This window comes from Kwoniella europaea, chromosome 1, assembly GCF_036810445.1.
Source record: "Kwoniella europaea PYCC6329 chromosome 1, complete sequence".
Lineage (NCBI taxonomy): Eukaryota > Fungi > Basidiomycota > Tremellomycetes > Tremellales > Cryptococcaceae > Kwoniella > Kwoniella europaea.
The window spans coordinates 10092191-10109948 of NC_089487.1; the positions used below are offsets into that span (position 1 = coordinate 10092191).

Genomic DNA, 17758 nt, shown 5'->3' on the forward strand with positions numbered 1-17758 from the left:
TCTTCGCTTAAACACATCGACTCATTCACTCTCTCCTTTCACCAACGTCGACTGCAACCATCATACCTACCGCTGGACTTGAAAGGCCTTCTCAACCTTCCTTGGACTTCGACACAGCAACCCACAAAACCCTTCCTTTCACCACTTTCAAACAAACTCGAACCTCCCCCGAACCCCGACCTTAGCTGCAAAACGTGTATACATCGACTTTTCTTTTCTTCTATTCGAAATTCCGAATACTTCATACCTCAGTACACCTCTGTTCAATTTCGTCATTGCACTGTTTCGCTACAACGGTTTGCCATTTAACCAGCTTTCACCTCCGCTCAGATCGGTCCTTACCCAGTCGGACTTTGTTTTCTTTAGACGAAGCTCGAAACGTGTTCAGATCACCCGTCACCCGTCAGAAATTGGATTTAGACACAGCCAGTTGTCCTTGCAACCTGGTCGGAGCGTGAAACTTTTCAATTACAGTCTACAGAGTTTCGACGGCCGCTCTGTCGGCCTCGGACTGCGAGTTGAAAGATCAAGTATAAATAGATACACTAGCTGGTGAGTAGCCTTGTTCTTCTTCATTCCATCAATCTCATCCATCATACAAAAGTCCTCGTGACCTTCCTCATTCCAACAAACAGACATTCGTTCAAAATTTCCCACTCATTTCAAAAACCATCCATCACTCTCTAATCCGTCAAGCTATTTTCAATCAAATACAACTCGCTGACATACCAAAAATGCCGTCTCTCAACCAGCTCTGTCAAAACTGCGGCTTGCCCCGTGCATCCCCGCCTCCCAACCTCGATACCATGTTCGAAGAAGATTTCGAAAGATGTTTCATCTGCCAACAGCCTTGCAAGGGGTGAGTCGAGCTCCATCAGTCCATAGCTGTAATCATGCTGACAAATCATTTAGCCTGTACTGTTCATCGGAATGTCGACTTCGTGATCAAGGCACACCTTCACCTGCTGTTCGAGCGAACCATGGTCCTGTAAAAATCACTTCGCAGTTACCCGTTTCTCTTAGTCCACTGGTCCGACCGACTCAGCATCCAGGTCGATCTCCTCGACCTTTACCTCAGAATCGAGGGTCCAGCTCGGTCTCTTCCGGATCTTCATCCGTCTCATCATCTCCTCTCCAATCTCCCCAGACTAACCCATCAGAAGTCGATTCCCCGAAAAGAGACACTTTTGATCTTCCTCCTCCCGCCTATCCCACCAAGCAATTCGGTGCCGCTCCTGCATCCGTACCTATGAAAATCCCCGCTCTCGCTGCCAGAGCCTCTCCACTGGTCGCTCCAAGTCAGACACCTGGATCCGTAGGATCGACCGTCTACCACATTGGAGCTTCGATAGATACCTTGCGATTCGGTCGAAAGCCTAGTGCCGTCAATAGTGTGATATCGCCCAACGCCCTGATACCTGGATGTGCTTGTGGTAAACCCGCTAACCACAAGAGCCGAGCGTCAAGTAAAGACAGAGCCGATCTTAACGATTCCGGATTCTCTCGACTTAGCTTAGGTCCCTCTCGAGCTCAGGAAGAACCTGCACCCAGATCTTCGCGGATAGTATCCGAATCTTCCATCCCACCTTTCACACCTGGTCGAAAAACCGTTCCACTCGGTATACCTTCGAGTCCTCAGGTGACAGCATCCACATCACTCTTATCCCGATCCCGATCTGATCCTATACCCAGTTCACCTCAAGCGCAACGAAAAGCCATACCCTCCGTCCCCAACGTCATCACCCCTAGTCATAGGGAAAACAACGGTGTGCCATTATCGCCGATTGTCCCTGCTCAATCGACAGTCGCTCGACCAGGTAGAAGCCGGAACGCTTTGAACGTAGCCATTGATTCGCCCAGAAGAGGTAGATCGAGGGAGCGACAGGAACATCACGTGGGGGCTATGACTTCCAATTTCGGTGGACCAGCAGATAGAGAACAGGCTCCTTCTAGATCTAGGACGAGAAGAAGATCGGATTCTCGTGATCGGGCTAGAGGAGGTAGAAGTTCACGTGAAAGGGAAATGGAAAGGCCAGCAGAAAGAGAGCATCATTCAGGTCATACATCACCTATTAATCAGACGCAAACACCACAAATCTTGCCTTCCTGGTCTAGACGAGCTTCTGAAGCTACGGCGGATAGAAGAAAGGTATTAGCTGAGGGGTTCGCACCTGCCATGAGACGTACAGCGAGTAACGGCAAGTCTTCGCCTGTGTATGATAGGCAGAGCGAGGATGAGAAACAGAGAAAGAGGGAAGAAATCAATAGAGCGAGTAAACAACTAGGACAAGTCTTCGGTGTGGCTGCTGGATGAAGGATAGGGGATTAGGAATTGGTTTTCAACAACAACAACAACTTCAACAACAACAATTATTCATTGCATACAACAACATACATCAAGTTCGGCTCACTCAAAAACGCAATATACAATATCATAGTACCAGCATTATTACCTACCATTCATCCAATAAACCAATCCATTCAAAATCAACAGCAAAAGTATATATCAACACATATATCAAAATAAACGGGTTAGAAAAAATATGTTATTTATCATCATTGTCCCAAAAGAAAAAGAATTGATATAATAATTATACTATCGATTCGATTGTAGAACATATTATATCTTCATATATACATACATAACAATCCAACATACAAAACCAAAAACAATATGAAAATATGCATATGACATGTAACCATGTACTACACCAGTATACTAGCACCCCATCCTTGATCGTTCGGTTTGATTGGCATGAGATATATTTGTGATATCAAGAAAAGTCAGACTAATGATAGTACATATAGTATCTCAAAAGAGCTTTTTACTGATTTCTTCGCTCTCTTAGCACGCACAATTTGATCTTACAACCGTTCAGAACGCCGATCATGTTATTTAAAAGGTCAACATCACAATTCAGTTCAAGTCAAACAACACAATCCAGTGCTAACAATAAGAAAAATGCATTTTTTCAATTGATCTATACTCATTCATCCTATACGATGTTGAACCTGATCCTGATCCTAATCCTTTCTTCCGTTTTTCTTTTGTTTTTTCCAAGTACAAAGTTTTTAAGTACTTATAGCAGACTGCCTACTGACCGTACCACCTTCCATGGCCAAAACCAACTTGGCGAAATAACTATTTTGATTACTTCTTAGATTACTGGGTGAATCAAATTCTAAAACCTTTCCTGACCCCAATACTAAGATCTTGTCGTAATCCATTACAGTTGATAATCTATGAGCTACCGTCAAAACCGTTGTGGAGGATGGCAAGTCCCTTATTGATTTTTGGATCAATGCGTCAGTTTCGAAATCTACTGATGCGGTAGCCTATCAAACGAACACAAAATTGAATTTAGCTTGCACGCACATCTAATTCTCTATAGGTTATATAGCCAACTTACCTCATCTAAGATCAATATCTTACTATTCCTTACTAACGCTCTGGCAAGAGCTACGAGCTGTCTCTGACCCTGACTCAAGTTCCCTCCTCCAGCCGCTATTTGCGTATCGAGCGATAATCTCTGGGGTGTAGCTGTTCCGCCGTTCTCCTGCGTGGGGTTCCTAGTCTGACCAAGACCTGACGATTGGAGGGCATCATTCAGTTCCGCATCGTCATGTTCGCCAAACGGATCAAGGTTGAATCGTAGACTACCAGATAGGAGAACCTGAGGACATGTCGATAAATTATCAGCCTTCCCTCACATGCAAAGTTCAAACAAAATGAGGGTATAGAACTCACAGGATCTTGGGGTATGATGGTGACGTGACTTCTCAGAGCATGTAGATTGATATCTTCAGTTTTGATACCATCAATCACGACGCTTCCTTCGGTAGGAATCATACGCAACAGTGCCAAAGCCAGAGTCGATTTACCACTACCTGTTCTACCGACTATACCTACTTTCTCACCGCTTGCAATGTTGACTTGCAATTGATTGAGTACGGTAGGTCCATCTGGTGAGTATCGGGCCGATAATTTGTCTAAGACGATAGAGCCGGACGTAGGCCATGAGGCAGGGGGCTGTTTGGACTCCACAGCTTTAGGTTCCTGATCGATTACCAAGTAGTCTTCGATTCTCTATGAGTATGGTCAGCTCAGATAACAGCCGTCGTGACATATGCAACTCACCTCGACGGAATTTCCTTGCACTTCCATCTCGTTGACCAGTCTGACCCACCACTGATGGAAGCAAGTGTCAGTTGTTGGAGGAATTGATTGCAAAAATAGCTCACCAAAATCATGGCAGAGAAAGAGATAGCCTGACTCAACGCGAAACCAGTGGTGGAAGCATCGAGTCTAACACCGTAGACCAAGAAGGCGGCTAAAAGAGATGAGAAGAGACCTCCCAGCATGTCAATTCGGACAGTCACCCATCGATTGAGGTTGTAGCTATAACGAAGTCATCAGTGCAAAATCGTAAGGGCCAGTGCTACGGATATGACGCTTACAACTGCGAGTGAAGCGCATATCATCAGTATGAATCATAAACTATTAGAGAGCAGCTTGACACTCACAGCAGTAGCAGCTCTAGTGTACTTGTCGGCTTTTCGCTGAGCTTCAGCTCGGAGTTTCCTATTCACGGCAAGTCAGTCTGGAACTTCCAGGCCTGTATGTTACTCACTGTTGTGCACCATACGCTCTGATGGAGACGATACCGTTAACCGCAGCCGAGAAATGCGAGAACAAGGGACTTTTGGCATTTGACATTTCTCGCTGAAGCATTATTATCGTTAACACTCGGCCTGTAGTTCTGACACGCTGACTTACCTTGACACTAAGTTGACTATGAATATACACTTCACCCAAGAACGCACCAACAGCTCCTATTACCTGTATGATGAGCGAGTATCAGCTGTGTCGTACAGGCGTTGTCGAAATAGACAACTCACAACAGCGGGTATAGAAAATATGGGTACTAGGGCGATGACGACTGCGAATTTCAACACGAGACCAGTGGTAATATCGGCGACTTCGGAGAAGGTCTATGTATTAACAGAGAATCAGTACATCCTCGGCTGATTTCAATGGTCAAAACTTACATCGGTGAATGATCCATCGACATTTTTCATATCCTATCAATCGTCCAGTATCAGTATACGATATACGCACTGCAGAGTATTCGAGACGTCCCTACTCACTTTAGTAAATCTCGAGATGATCCGTCCAACAGGCGTGGAATCCAAGAATCTCAAATACGATCCGAAAATCATATTGGTCAACTTCTTATGAATCTCTCTTGAACCTTTGATCGCTCCGACGTAGAACAGGACCGCTGATGCGGCTAATGATCCCATACTCAGTAAGACCCAAACGATATATAATCCCAAGTAATATACTGCAGAGACTCTTTCGGGGTGATCAGATTCCTCATAGGCTTTAGCCCATCTACCTAACCAATAAGTTTGGAACGCATTGAATCCTTGCCCCCCCAGTACGAGGATGAAATACAACAACCAAAAGATCGGTCCACCAAAGGTACTGAGTTAATATGTTAGCTTATGAAGGCATCATGATAAATTCATCGACTTACCTGAAGAACGAGATCATAGCTCTCTTTGATATTCGACCTTCACTCTTCTCCTCATCTTTCACCAATTTGTTGACAGTTTTCTTTTCTTCCACCTTCTGCTCTGCTGAGATGGCTTCTTCAGATGCTTTGATATCTTCTTGAGCTTCTTTTTCAACATCTTCGTCTGGAAATTCAGAGTCTTCGATAGGCCCTTGTGATTTGACAGAGCCATCTTGGTTGAAAGCAATCATGTAATCGGCGATAGGTGCGGCGAGACCGACGTGGTGGGTCTGTAGAATAGACGTGAGCATGACCGCTGCTGGGAATCGAGCTTTGGCACTCACAATCAACAGAACGGTTCTATCTTTCATCAAATCGCCTTTGAAGAGATTATCGATGATCCACCTTGAGGTAAGGGTATCAAGCGCGGAGAAGATATCTACCCTGTCAGCTCCATTCCAAATTCGCTTGAACTTACCATCAAGGAGTACAATGTCAGTCTTCGAGTAGACGGCTCTAGCCAAAGTCAATCTGGCTTTCTGACCACCACTCAATGTAATCCCTTTTTCTCCGACCTCTGTATTGTCGCCATCGTCGAATAATTTCAAATCAGGTTCTAAAGCACACGCTCGAAGAGTTTTGATATATCGATCGTGTTCGTATGGCTCGCCAAACAAGATGTTATCCTTGATAGAATCTGACATGCACCAACTTTCCTGAGCAGCGTAAGACACTCCCCCTTCTCTTGGAAGATGGAAGAAGGATCCTTGCTTTTGCTCGAAATGCAATTCGCCAACAAGAGCCTACACAAGACTGGTCAGCAAACGTCACGAGAAGTTTCGTGAGTAGCTCTTACCTTGAGAAGAGAAGACTTTCCACTACCAGTAGGACCGGTAATCAAGTTGATCTTCCCCTTGACGAAAGTGACTTCTGGGATTCTGAGACTGAAGTCTTGAGTATTGCCATCTTCGACAGGACCCCAGCTGAATGTAGCATTTTGGATTCTGATCAGACCCTCGGTCTCCGCTTCGAGTTGCTCGGTGGTTTTGATTGTCGCAATCTTGCCTTCAGAGTATTCATCGATCATCTCACTCTGTGGAAGGGATTAGCTGAGTATGAATCTGATACTGAGTGAGCTTACCGATGTGAGGAATTTATCGATTCTCTGGAGTGATACCCATGCGGTGACGAAGGAGTTGATGAGATAGAAACACTAATTATGAGTACATCAGTACGGGTACGGATGTCGCTTGCTTTTGACGTACCATGCCCATTTGACTCTTGACGAGCTCGAATACGACCATACTAGTGAATACTGCAAGCCGTCAGCGATAGCAAAAATCGTGTAACTCACCTGTAGCGGCAGATAGCTGTCGACCTTGGACAAGAGTGTACATAGCGAAAGTAGCGACCATAGTCAAGACAGGTAAAATGTTGTTGAGGATGACAACGGATCTGGTTGATCATTAGAATTTTCATGTCTTACTCGATCGTTGAGAATGTACTTACAAGCTCATCAATCTTCGCTGCCAGATCAACTGCAGCTCATCTTCTCTCTTTGCGGCGATACGTTCTTTGATCCTATCTTCCCATCCGAACATCTTTATCATCCTCAAAGCACCGATCGCTTCTGTGATTGAGTCTACCCGTGAGTCCGTGGCAGCCATTCGCTTGTATTGGTATTGCGCGTTGAGTTTGGTGATTAGACCGGGAATGGGAAGAGTGATGACCATGGTTAACATTCCAACCAGGGCACCTGATGTACAAAAGGCGTCAGGAAAATCACTGAGCGAAAGAGATAGGATAGTTTACTTACTCCAACTAAGGATTTTGTAGAGCAGATAGATGCACAATGCAAGCTGAATAGGGGTGTAGACGAAAACGAGCGCGAGGTCACGACCTGAACACAAATAATCAGCATGAAGCTTCTCAGTGGTTAATGGACTCACCTTCAAGGACCGACTCGACATCTGCAGCCATCAATACGTTGATTTTTCCCGCCAGACCTTGTCCCTTTGCCTTTTTGGCTTCCGCATCAGCAGCAGCTTCCTTGTCATCTTTCTTCGCGGTTCCATTGGAGCTTCCAACCTCGGTGTCATCGTTTGTTGCTGCCTCGTCACCCAGTAGAGCTTCCGTCGCACCAGGAGCAGGCTGAGTCACATCTTCAATTCTGATTTCGGGTGCACCAGCGGCGGGGTTCTCTTCCTTTTTCTCCTCTTCTATAGCATCCTTCATCCTCAGCCTCAAGGCGTGATCGAAGAGCAACTGAGTAAGGAGTGCTTCACTTCGAACCAGAGCTCGAGTAGTGGTGTAGATGTAGAATTGAATAGTCAAAGAACCGATAGTAGGACCGATGAAGAGGAATGCGACCCATACGATAGGTTTCAAGGTGGCTCCTTCCCCATCTTTCTCCAGGTAATCTAATAGTTTGTTGATACCGACTGATCCGGCCATTTCGGCAACGGCTGATAGAGCTGACATAGCGCAGACAATGGCGACTTCCTTCTTGAACACGTCCAAGAGACCGAACAACAGGTTACGTTGCTTCAAACCATTTTCTCGTCGACGAATAGGGTCAAGTGCGTCGATGTGTTTCTGCAACCCATTTGTGTCAGCAACGCTCGATATCAAGTCTGAAGTCTAACTCACACTGTAGAGGAATTCCGCTCGATCATAGTCCGCCAATGGATGCTTTGGTAATATTAGCATATAAAACAGCTTCGGTCAGAGAGAACTTACCAAGTCGTCGTAAGGCAAGGCGGGAGTCTTCCAAGCCTTCCACACTAGAGGAGTCATGTACTCGTAAAAGACGTAAAATAACCAAGGAGTTGTTTGTTCGGGGTGAATCTCATCTTCCGGAGTAGGATTGGCAGGTTCAGCAGGAGTGTATGTTCTAGGTCTGAGCAATGGAATCAATACGGCTGCGACGGAGAGTATGGCTACTCGCGACCAAGTGATAGCATTTTTGATATCGGACGGTATGAGGTTGTAAGTGAGCAAAGGCCACAAGTCTCGATAAGCGTAGATACACCATCCGATGAAAAGGAGAGTGTCCACATGAGCGATGAGATGTCGTCGAAGGGGTGTAGCGGGCCGAAGTGTGAGAAGGAGGAATGAGAATATGAGAGTGTAGGTCTTCAACCGTAGAGTCAGTAAAGAGCAGTAATGGGCCAGATTCGGTCAGGTCGACTCACGTAGTATCCACAAACACCGAATTCTCCCCATTCAAGACTTGAGTAATCGTCCACTCTATTCTTCCTATGCTTCTTCTTCTTATGTTTCTTCTTTCCCCAATGCCCCTCAATGTCTATCATACCATCTTCCAAGCCGAGTTCTTGAAGATGCGATTCCTTATCGGGCGACTCAGCTTGGATCGCTGCGTAAACCGTTAGACCGAGTAAAGTAGCAATACAAAGGGTTCTGATCACTTCGAGGAAGAAAAGGACTGAACCATATTCCTTCATCGATCTGATGTGAGCCGAGAGATCAGACCATAATCCACCTGAAGGCATGAAAGGTTGAGTAGGCGTGGGTGGTTCAGCCGATTCGACCTCTTCTTCATCCTCATTCTCGTCCACTAACAAAGGTTGATATTCTCTTTTGGGTAGGAGAGACTTGATGAATCGATATATCCTAGGTATGGCGAATGACAGGAGCAAGATACCAGCTGAAATGAATACTAGGATGGGGAAGAAGAATAACGTATGCTTGACTATGAATGGTGCGGGACTATAGCATTGGACTCGTGTGAATATAGCATCAAAGGAGCATTCTGGACCGATGGACTCACTGATTCTTCTTACCCTTTGATGCTGCTATATCCACTACGTCCGACAGTACACCGAAGACGGACTGAGCGTTGTCGCTGTCCATCGCGAGTGATGATGTCTATCTTGGCAGATTTCGAATGCAAGTAGAGTAATGGAATGAAGATATAACGAAGTGAAAATGTTAATTGGCAAGATAAGCTAATCAACTTTTTAACCGTGATTGATGATGATTGATGATGCACCATGTGCTTCGGTCGTAGGCGCTCGGCCTGACCCTGACCCTTGTCCGCTGCAACCCACCATCACACCACTAGACCCCATCTCACGCCATATGCATACTATGTACCTAGGATATCCATTTCGAGTCGAGTCGGATCCGTCCAGACATACACTATGGGCCTCTTTCATACAAAGCTCAATCTTCAAGTGGACATGCAACAACGAGGAAGAGGCCGCGACTGGGCAACCATTTCGTCATGTGAATCCTATCTTGAGAAGAGACTCTCTCAAAATCTGTTAAAAGGCACCAAATAATCCATCGAAACCCTGCACCCCAATCATGGATGATGTAAGTTCAGCTGTACTGACCCGCAAGCTCTAGCCAGCCTATAGACTATATGATATGAAGGGCCAAAGGCGAACAATGTCGGATTGGTCGATATCGAAATCGAACTTTCTCGGTGGCTAGATGGGCAGTATTGACAGCAACGTCGAAACGCTGTCATGACTGATACAGTATACTAAACAAACCCATTTCGATATGATGCACAACGTTCTTCCCAGTTTTTCTCCTTCCAATCCCATTTTTGGTTCATTCTGTTTGAAACTTTTGACCTTTGCTAGTTTCTACCTTCACTTGGAAAGGTGAAGTGGAGCAGTGCTCCTTGTTATATCTTGTTCATAACATTTACCTTCGATTTCGCTCTTTCAATTTTGAACTTTTAATCTTGGGATATACAAGTAATATAATCACAACCGCACTTAATCAAAATGTCAGGTGGTATTGGACTAGGTTTGGGTTTCACCTCTATTGATTTCGAAAAGCCTTCTTCTACCATTGTAAGGTGAGTGAGGCGATTTATATCTCGTCTTAGAATGATCATCCGCTGATCCTGGTCCTGCTCGCCACAGCGATTCACGTCCAGATGGCTCTCTCGCTCAACCCACTCATCCAGCATATCAGGTCAAAGTACCTGAACGATCTCATCGGGGACCACGATCTCTGGGTGTAGGCAAACGATTCGTTTCTTCACCTTCTCAAACTCTACCTCCAAGTATATACGACAAATCAACTTCCAATCCTCTATCTCTCCCATCTCCATCTACATCAGCTTCTTCCGGACTAGATCCTAAGAACAGAAACCTGTTGATCAATTCACCTCAATTGGGATTGGATCTAGTCAACATCAACCCAACGCAGCATTTGCGTTTAATGAAGAAGCGTTCTCTTGCAGTGGATAACAAACGTGATTTCGGTTTGAGCTCGAACGACCTTTTGAATAGGATGTCAAATCAAGCTCAAGCTATCGGCACTGCCAGTTCACCGACGATCGGGTCACCTCCCACACTAGGTTCATCACCCATCATGTCTTCTTCACCTATTCCTTCTCAGGAACATCACGTCGATATGCTAGGTCCATCTATTGCTCTATCGGTGGTGCTTGGTTTGTTAGTATTGGGAGTAGCAAGTTGGGTGGGTATACATTATAGGAGGAAGCGACTTTTACTTCAACAACAAGAAGAGGAAGAGAATGGGTATGGACATGGAAGAAGAAGGAGGGAAAGGGATTCAGATGAAAAATCATTCACATCTGAAATGTTCAATGCTTCTAACGTTGTCGAAAAAGGATTGAAACCGAAATCACTTGGCGGGAATATGAACGGAGAAGAGCTAAGATCTAGTTTCATATCGTATAAACGACCGTTATCTACTGTACACCCTTCACCTGGTGGTAGAAGAGTCAGTTTTGTCGATACAGTAGATAAGCATCATGATGATCAAGACGATGATGACAACTCAGGTAACAGAAACAGGAGAGAGAGTGTTTTGCCACCACCGAGATTTATGATCGCTGCTTTGCACCAACCCGAAGTGGAACATACAGAAGATGAATTGGAAGGAGAGATGGAACAGCCCGTGCCATCACCTCGAACTTCAATCGCGCCGACCCTAGAGATGATCGAAGAGGAGTTAGAAGAGGAAGAATCCAGCTCGGACAGCACCCAACCTCAAGGAGAAATTGCTGACGAGGTATGCAGAGATTCAATGGTATCTTCTACCTCATCTTCAAGTAACTCATCAACTTGTTCAGGCGATTATACCACCGCATCTGCACGATCAAGCATATCTTCTTTGTCAGCTTTATCAATCATTTCATCTTCCTTCCCCCAGACACCAAGGGATCAATCTACCCCTCCACCAGCCATGCAGATGGAATCGCCCAATCTGGAGAATGAAATGGGCGGTGGGATATATGATTCGCCCACTCCAACCGGCAAGTTTCAATCTAGGAGGAAGCGAGCTCAATCTCACGGTGGCACAGGATTCGTCGAAGTGCAGAAACATGATTTGCTTAGAACGGCGGTAGGCAGAACAATGAGTTTACAACCTACCAAGGAAGTTAGGGAATTCATCAAGTTGATGACTGCGCAAAACGAAGTTGGAAACATGCCTCGTGCGCTTACAGGCAAAAATCACCATACCATCTCGAGAAAGACAACACTGAAGGCGAACGTAGGAAGTGAGAACAACGATCGAAGCGAGGATGAACCGAAGGAACCAGAAAAACAGAAAATAGACGAGATGGAAGATCTTCGGGTGGCAGTTTTCATATCCTCTCAGCTTGAAGAAAAAGTTACCATGGAACAGCAACAAGAGGAACAGAAAGAATCAAGAATGATGGCAAGATCAACTTCATTTCCATCGAAATTACTTTCTCGTCGTAAATCGACAAAAAGTAGTCCATCATCGTCCTCTAGGAAATCTGAGGTTGTATCGTCTAATGGGTATCTGAAAAAGGCTTGGAGAGCTTTCAATGCCCACGAGGAAGTACCGGTCATTCCTACCAACATACCTATTTCACTTGCCAGATCACAGGAAGAAGAAAGTATAAAGAGTCTAGCTGAGAGACAGGTCCAGCTAGAGAGGTATCTAAGCTTGATCCAATCGGAGGGTCAACAACACGTTCAGAAAAAAAATGATAATGATAATGATGCTGAAGAGGTAGAGGTAGAGGTGGATCCTTACATACAGCACGGAGAGGAGGGAGAAGATGATATGGATATTGAAGAAGAAGAAGAAGAAAGGGAAGATATGGAAGAAGTTGATTCAGTATGGGATCCTGATGCGTATGCTCAAGACATGGAGGATGAACAAGGGATAGCCTTTGAAGATTATTATATTCATTTCGAATCTGACGATGTCTACTCACCGGAACTAGAGAACCAAATGGATCTAAGAACGAACAGGATCAGTTACGCGCCTGGTGTACCTCACATAAGAGTGACAAGTCATTGATGGGATCATAGATGGAGAAACCTTTGTACAGTATCTACCGCGAATATACAGGAACAGATAGAGCACCATACCTTTCTACATCATTCGACGTAATTAATAACGAAATGAAACGTTTGATTACGATTCCTCTGAGGTGTGAATTATTCTATCCAATCATCCTTCGTCTTCCACATCGTGTGGGTGACCATCAAATGCATCAATAGTGAGGGAGTTGAGCTATGCGGCTGTTCCGTGAGTTGAATCGTGACGATTCGTCATGACAGTGTGGCATAATGGTGTAATCGTAATCGTAACCGTAATTACAAATTGATTGTAGTGCCGTGATGTGTTCAGGGTCAACCAATTACGAATCGGTACTAAAACAACTCTATTTGTCGCTCGGACCCTTTTTTTCGCACCTCTACTCTTTCCCCTCTTGTCGCTCACCTCGACCACAACCAGATCTCATTTACTTTCTTATCGAATGAAATCATATCTATCATATCCTATTCCAACTAGCATCCTCCCTCCGATCACTCATACAGGCTCCCGAGGGGATATATCCCCACCGTCACCTCTCTACATCCGTTACATCCGATAACATCCTCTATCCTAGTGGTAACTTGCTATCTTGGGATAAAACTGGATGATCCTCACTCCTTCAACTGCTCACCTCTTCGAGGTCTTCTCATCCACTCATCATGAGCAGACAAAGCAATGACGGCCCTCCAGTTGGATTCTCAACGAACAATCAAATACCTGCACCCCCCAGTGAAATCTCAAGTGGTTCCGAAACGACTTCATCACCTTACATACCGACACCACTATCTACTACATCCATCACTGATCTACCTCTACCCAAGGTCAATCAAAGCCAACGCGTGCATCAACATCAACAGCAAGGTCAAAGCAGTATACACGAACCACCTTGTATCCCATCAACTTTTTTACCTTCTCACTACTCTGAATCAAGATTCCCTCACGCGCTTCATTCGTCGTTATCACCCTTTCAAGCCAATAGGATACCGAACATACCTGAATTAGATGAAAGTCTCAGCAGACATAGCCCGTCAGTCTGGGAAAAAAGGTCAAGATCGGGTCCATACCAACTCGATTTACTCGAAGGTATTAAGTTACCTTCTCCGCCTTCAGGTGCGGCATTCGCCTCGCCGTCACGTACAACTATAACAGATACGGATGAGAATGATATGGGTGGATCAGGATCAGGAGTTTATCATCGTGGAACAGCGTGGATGGATTTCGCTGATAAGCCCACTGAGACACCTTTAACAATCTATAACTCCTGGAGTGTCGTAGATAAGTCGGGGAATGGAACAGATAACAATAATAGCAGTGAGAATAATGGAGGGTTGCCAGCCTGGCAGCCCGGTCCATCATCTACTTCAGCCTCTCAATTGACCAGGTCCGAATCTCAGATATCGACTTCAGCTTCACCTTATCATTCACATACGCAAACGAATCCGGAACCATCACCTAGATATCAACCTTACCAACATCAACGGATAACTTCTAATGCGGCTTCTGCATCCCAATCTCCAGCAAATATGGGATCCATGTTACCCCCACCCAACCCCAACCCCAGTGGACCGACAACCATGTCAATGGGAAGATCATGGTCTGAACCTACTTTACCTGAGAACACTCCACACAGCGCTGGTTATCCAGGCATTATGTATACCAACGTACCGCTACCTGAGGGATACATGTCCACACCACCTTTCGGTGGTAGGGCCGTGGATTCAGTTCAAGTTGGACCTGACGAATTCTCACAAGTGAGCTCTTGACATATGATTTTCCGGTTGATCATGTCATAAGCTGATACATGGTATGGTGTTTCGGTGAAATTAGGCGTACGAAATATATTACCATATGTTATCCGCTATCCCATTTATAACACCTTCTACCCAATCTCAATCTCAGAACCAACTCGAATTGTCTCCTGCCTCAAATCAGATACAGATGCAGTCTACACCTCGACAGACGTTCGATTCATTGATACAATTGGCGGCAGAATCGCATCACCTCTTAACAGGTTCAGCATCACCCATGCCGAGTCAACTTCTAGGACCAAACTACGGATTGCAAAGAGGTAAAAGGAGAAATTCAGATCCGGATATCGGCCCTGGTCTCAACGCGATTCCCCCAAGTGGAATCACACCGAGTGGTTCTGAGATACCACCATCGGGAAGTAATAAGAAATCGGTACCGAAATGTCTGGGTTGTGGGGCGACGGAAACTCCCGAATGGAGGAGGGGACCAATGGGTCCTAGAACACTCTGCAATGCTTGTGTGAGTGAATTACCAATTCATCCACAATGAATGACTGATGTTGACTGCGATGAATGGTCAATAGGGTCTCGTACATATGAAATTACAACGTAAGAAGAAGAAAGCCGAGGAAAAGGCTAGAGCTGCTGCCGCCGCCGCTACCTCAGCGTCAGCTGGGTAGAGAGGAATAAAAATGGAAGAAAGGAAGAGTCTAAATGATATATGTGAACATGTCAGTTTGTCGATATTATACATCTGCGAAAATCAGATCGAAGAGATCTAGTTCTCGAATTACCAATGTGAGAAGTCGGAAATCAAATCAAATCGGATCGAATTGAATTAGATTAACGTGCAAATGTGAAAAACGAACAAATCCGACGTACAGCGCAAGTGCAAGTCTGAATGACGAGAAAATTTGATTATCATCTTGTGGATTGAAATCGAAACAAATGGACAATGAATATGTTCGAAAGGAAGGAAAAGATCAAGATCGAAATCGAAATCGAAATCGAAAGGAAGGAGACACGTAGAACATGTGGGAATCGAGTTGGGTGACAGGTTGGGTCATAGACAAACGAATGTCCTAGGTTAGGGATACTTGAAAATTCAGCTCAAGGGGAGGAGGACAATTCGATTCTGATTGTTGCTTTCTTGTTGTGTAAGATATTGAAAGAGACCTATCTTATCTTGTCAGAATCAAATCATCCGTCACTGTCTTTTTCTTTCCGTGTTTTGCTTGAAATAGTGGTATCAAACCCAAACCAATTTGTGAGATCTTGTACTTGAAGAACTGTCGTTTATCCAGAATCTATTCAAGTGTGTCATATTGTGTTTTGATCTTATATATCGTGCGAATATCGGGGCTATTGGATATCTAGAAGAATTTGAATTTGGAGGTTAGAAATGATTAGGTTAGGTTAGGGTGGGGACAAAAATGCATATAACATATAAAATCGTGCTTCATCCCATGGAGGGTAGCTTTCTCTCGGACATACAGTGCCGGAGTCCGACAGTTGCAAGCATATGGGAGCGAACGCACATCACTCACACGTTGCCGGATGATTACATATCGTAGCGATCATACGTATTTATACAGTACACTCAGGTCATACTACCTTCGCAACCACCAAACGACGACGAATATCCATAATACCAATAATAGAAAACCCATGAACCAACACCAATTCCCACCTTGTCTTTTGGCCATCTTATTCATCCGACGGAAAGTACCTCCTAGGAAAGTCGAGGTCGATGAGAATGAGTCGTTCTACGACGATAAATCAAGATTCGAATCAGCGAGATATTCAAGAGGGATAATATCCACTTCGACTTCGTATCAAACTACACAACGGAGATTGAGGAGAGGTAAGATAGGATAAATATACTTACCATATTGCCCAGTAAGACGTTACTATCCCTCACTTCGTTTCCTATTCCAACTGTTATCTGCGAATAAAAACCATCTTCGGGTCAGTCTTCTATCCGTTCGGTTCATACCTCAGCACTTTGCTATTTGAGACACGTTTATATCCTGTTTTGATACAATTCTCTCATTTTTTTTTTTCCATTTTTTTATATTTTTTTTTCTTTCATATTTGCTCAGACGATAGATTGTCCTATGGGGAAGATCTAATATATCATGTAGGGATAAATTCAGATTGATCACTAACATCTTTCAATATCTTCACTTTTCCCAGTAAACCTTCTAACCTCTCGTCATTCTGACCTTCTACTTCATGTGTCGTCCTTGTATATCCACTTCCAGGGCCTGATACAGAGTTCGAGGCGTGACCGCTATTCATACCTCCCCCAAAAGGTGATTCAGAATACTGTGATGCGGTTGACCCCGGACGAGGGAAGGGAGAGACTCTGCCTGATGATGAGGCTGAGGGGGGATATAGGATGGGAGAAGGTGAATGCGATTGGGAGTGAGAAGTGGGATTACGCTGGGATAAGGTTGTTAAACTGCAAGTGTATGAGAGTTAAGCTACATATACATATTTATATATCCTCGGTAGTTGAGGAGGGGGGGGTGTACTCACCGACTCATATTGCGTGAATTTATAGATGGTGATGTTATTTATGAAAGGACACTAGGTGGAATCCGTATGAGCAATTTGGTAAATTCTAGGGCGAATAGCTTTCGGCTGTACGTTGATGTGATATATGGAGAAAACGCCTTAGTGATGATCAATTTTGACAGGTGCTGTGCAGTTATTCGAGAAGAGGTGAAGAAGATAAAGAAGGCGCAGACAGCAAAGCTTTTGCAAGATGTTCAGTTAGATGGTCGTGCATGCACTCTGCGTGCACTATTACTGCAAATGTGATGACGTATCATCTAGTTGTGGCACTCGTCTTTCTCAATCAATCGAATTACATGGATTAGCATTATCTAACGTTGCCATGCATACGTGTCACTCGGGATACAGACAGAGACTCCAGAGTGTTACGACTGGCTGGGTCGATACATAGTATATCTTTGTGCAGATGACGAAGAAAGGTTTGTAAGCCCATCAGCATAGTATTTGAACTTAACAGTGGTTATATATTTTACAGACAATCGGCTTTCTGTCAAAGGTTTTATCGTCTAGTGGTTAGGACACTTGGTTTTGAACAGTTCGTTCGAAATCTCCTCCCCTTGAGCCAGACGGTTCCAAGTAACCTGGGTTCGAATCCCAGTAAGA

General features: G+C 44.6%; 5 protein-coding genes across 5 annotated transcripts; 3 read left to right on the top strand and 2 right to left on the bottom strand.

Annotated features, from left to right (window-relative positions):
* Positions 1 to 734: 734 nt before the first annotated feature.
* V865_003839 (uncharacterized protein) lies at positions 735 to 2314 on the top strand (the record flags this gene model as incomplete). Its single annotated transcript, XM_066227626.1, has 2 exons — positions 735 to 859; positions 913 to 2314. The coding sequence occupies 2 exons, from the start codon at positions 735 to 737 to the stop codon at positions 2312 to 2314; spliced, it is 1527 nt and encodes a 508-aa protein (XP_066083723.1).
* A 758-nt stretch (positions 2315 to 3072) lies between these two features.
* On the bottom strand, positions 3073 to 9392 carry V865_003840 (uncharacterized protein; the record flags this gene model as incomplete). Its single annotated transcript, XM_066227627.1, has 25 exons — positions 3073 to 3336; positions 3411 to 3674; positions 3749 to 4087; positions 4139 to 4189; positions 4243 to 4331; positions 4381 to 4399; positions 4525 to 4582; positions 4632 to 4723; positions 4778 to 4840; positions 4900 to 4992; positions 5050 to 5082; positions 5149 to 5488; positions 5541 to 5809; positions 5864 to 6322; positions 6376 to 6612; positions 6661 to 6732; positions 6785 to 6834; positions 6898 to 6974; positions 7029 to 7275; positions 7336 to 7419; positions 7469 to 8114; positions 8169 to 8210; positions 8259 to 8654; positions 8714 to 9248; positions 9310 to 9392. The coding sequence occupies 25 exons, from the start codon at positions 9390 to 9392 to the stop codon at positions 3073 to 3075; spliced, it is 4902 nt and encodes a 1633-aa protein (XP_066083724.1).
* An 887-nt stretch (positions 9393 to 10279) lies between these two features.
* On the top strand, positions 10280 to 12806 carry V865_003841 (uncharacterized protein; the record flags this gene model as incomplete). Its single annotated transcript, XM_066227628.1, has 2 exons — positions 10280 to 10353; positions 10421 to 12806. The coding sequence occupies 2 exons, from the start codon at positions 10280 to 10282 to the stop codon at positions 12804 to 12806; spliced, it is 2460 nt and encodes an 819-aa protein (XP_066083725.1).
* Positions 12807 to 13486: 680 nt separating this feature from the next.
* Positions 13487 to 15255, top strand: V865_003842 (uncharacterized protein; the record flags this gene model as incomplete). The annotated part of the gene is made up of 3 exons (XM_066227629.1): positions 13487 to 14578; positions 14655 to 15095; positions 15160 to 15255. The coding sequence occupies 3 exons, from the start codon at positions 13487 to 13489 to the stop codon at positions 15253 to 15255; spliced, it is 1629 nt and encodes a 542-aa protein (XP_066083726.1).
* Positions 15256 to 16185: 930 nt separating this feature from the next.
* Positions 16186 to 17124, bottom strand: V865_003843 (uncharacterized protein; the record flags this gene model as incomplete). The annotated part of the gene is made up of 4 exons (XM_066227630.1): positions 16186 to 16341; positions 16464 to 16520; positions 16745 to 17039; positions 17117 to 17124. The coding sequence occupies 4 exons, from the start codon at positions 17122 to 17124 to the stop codon at positions 16186 to 16188; spliced, it is 516 nt and encodes a 171-aa protein (XP_066083727.1).
* Positions 17125 to 17758: the final 634 nt, after the last annotated feature.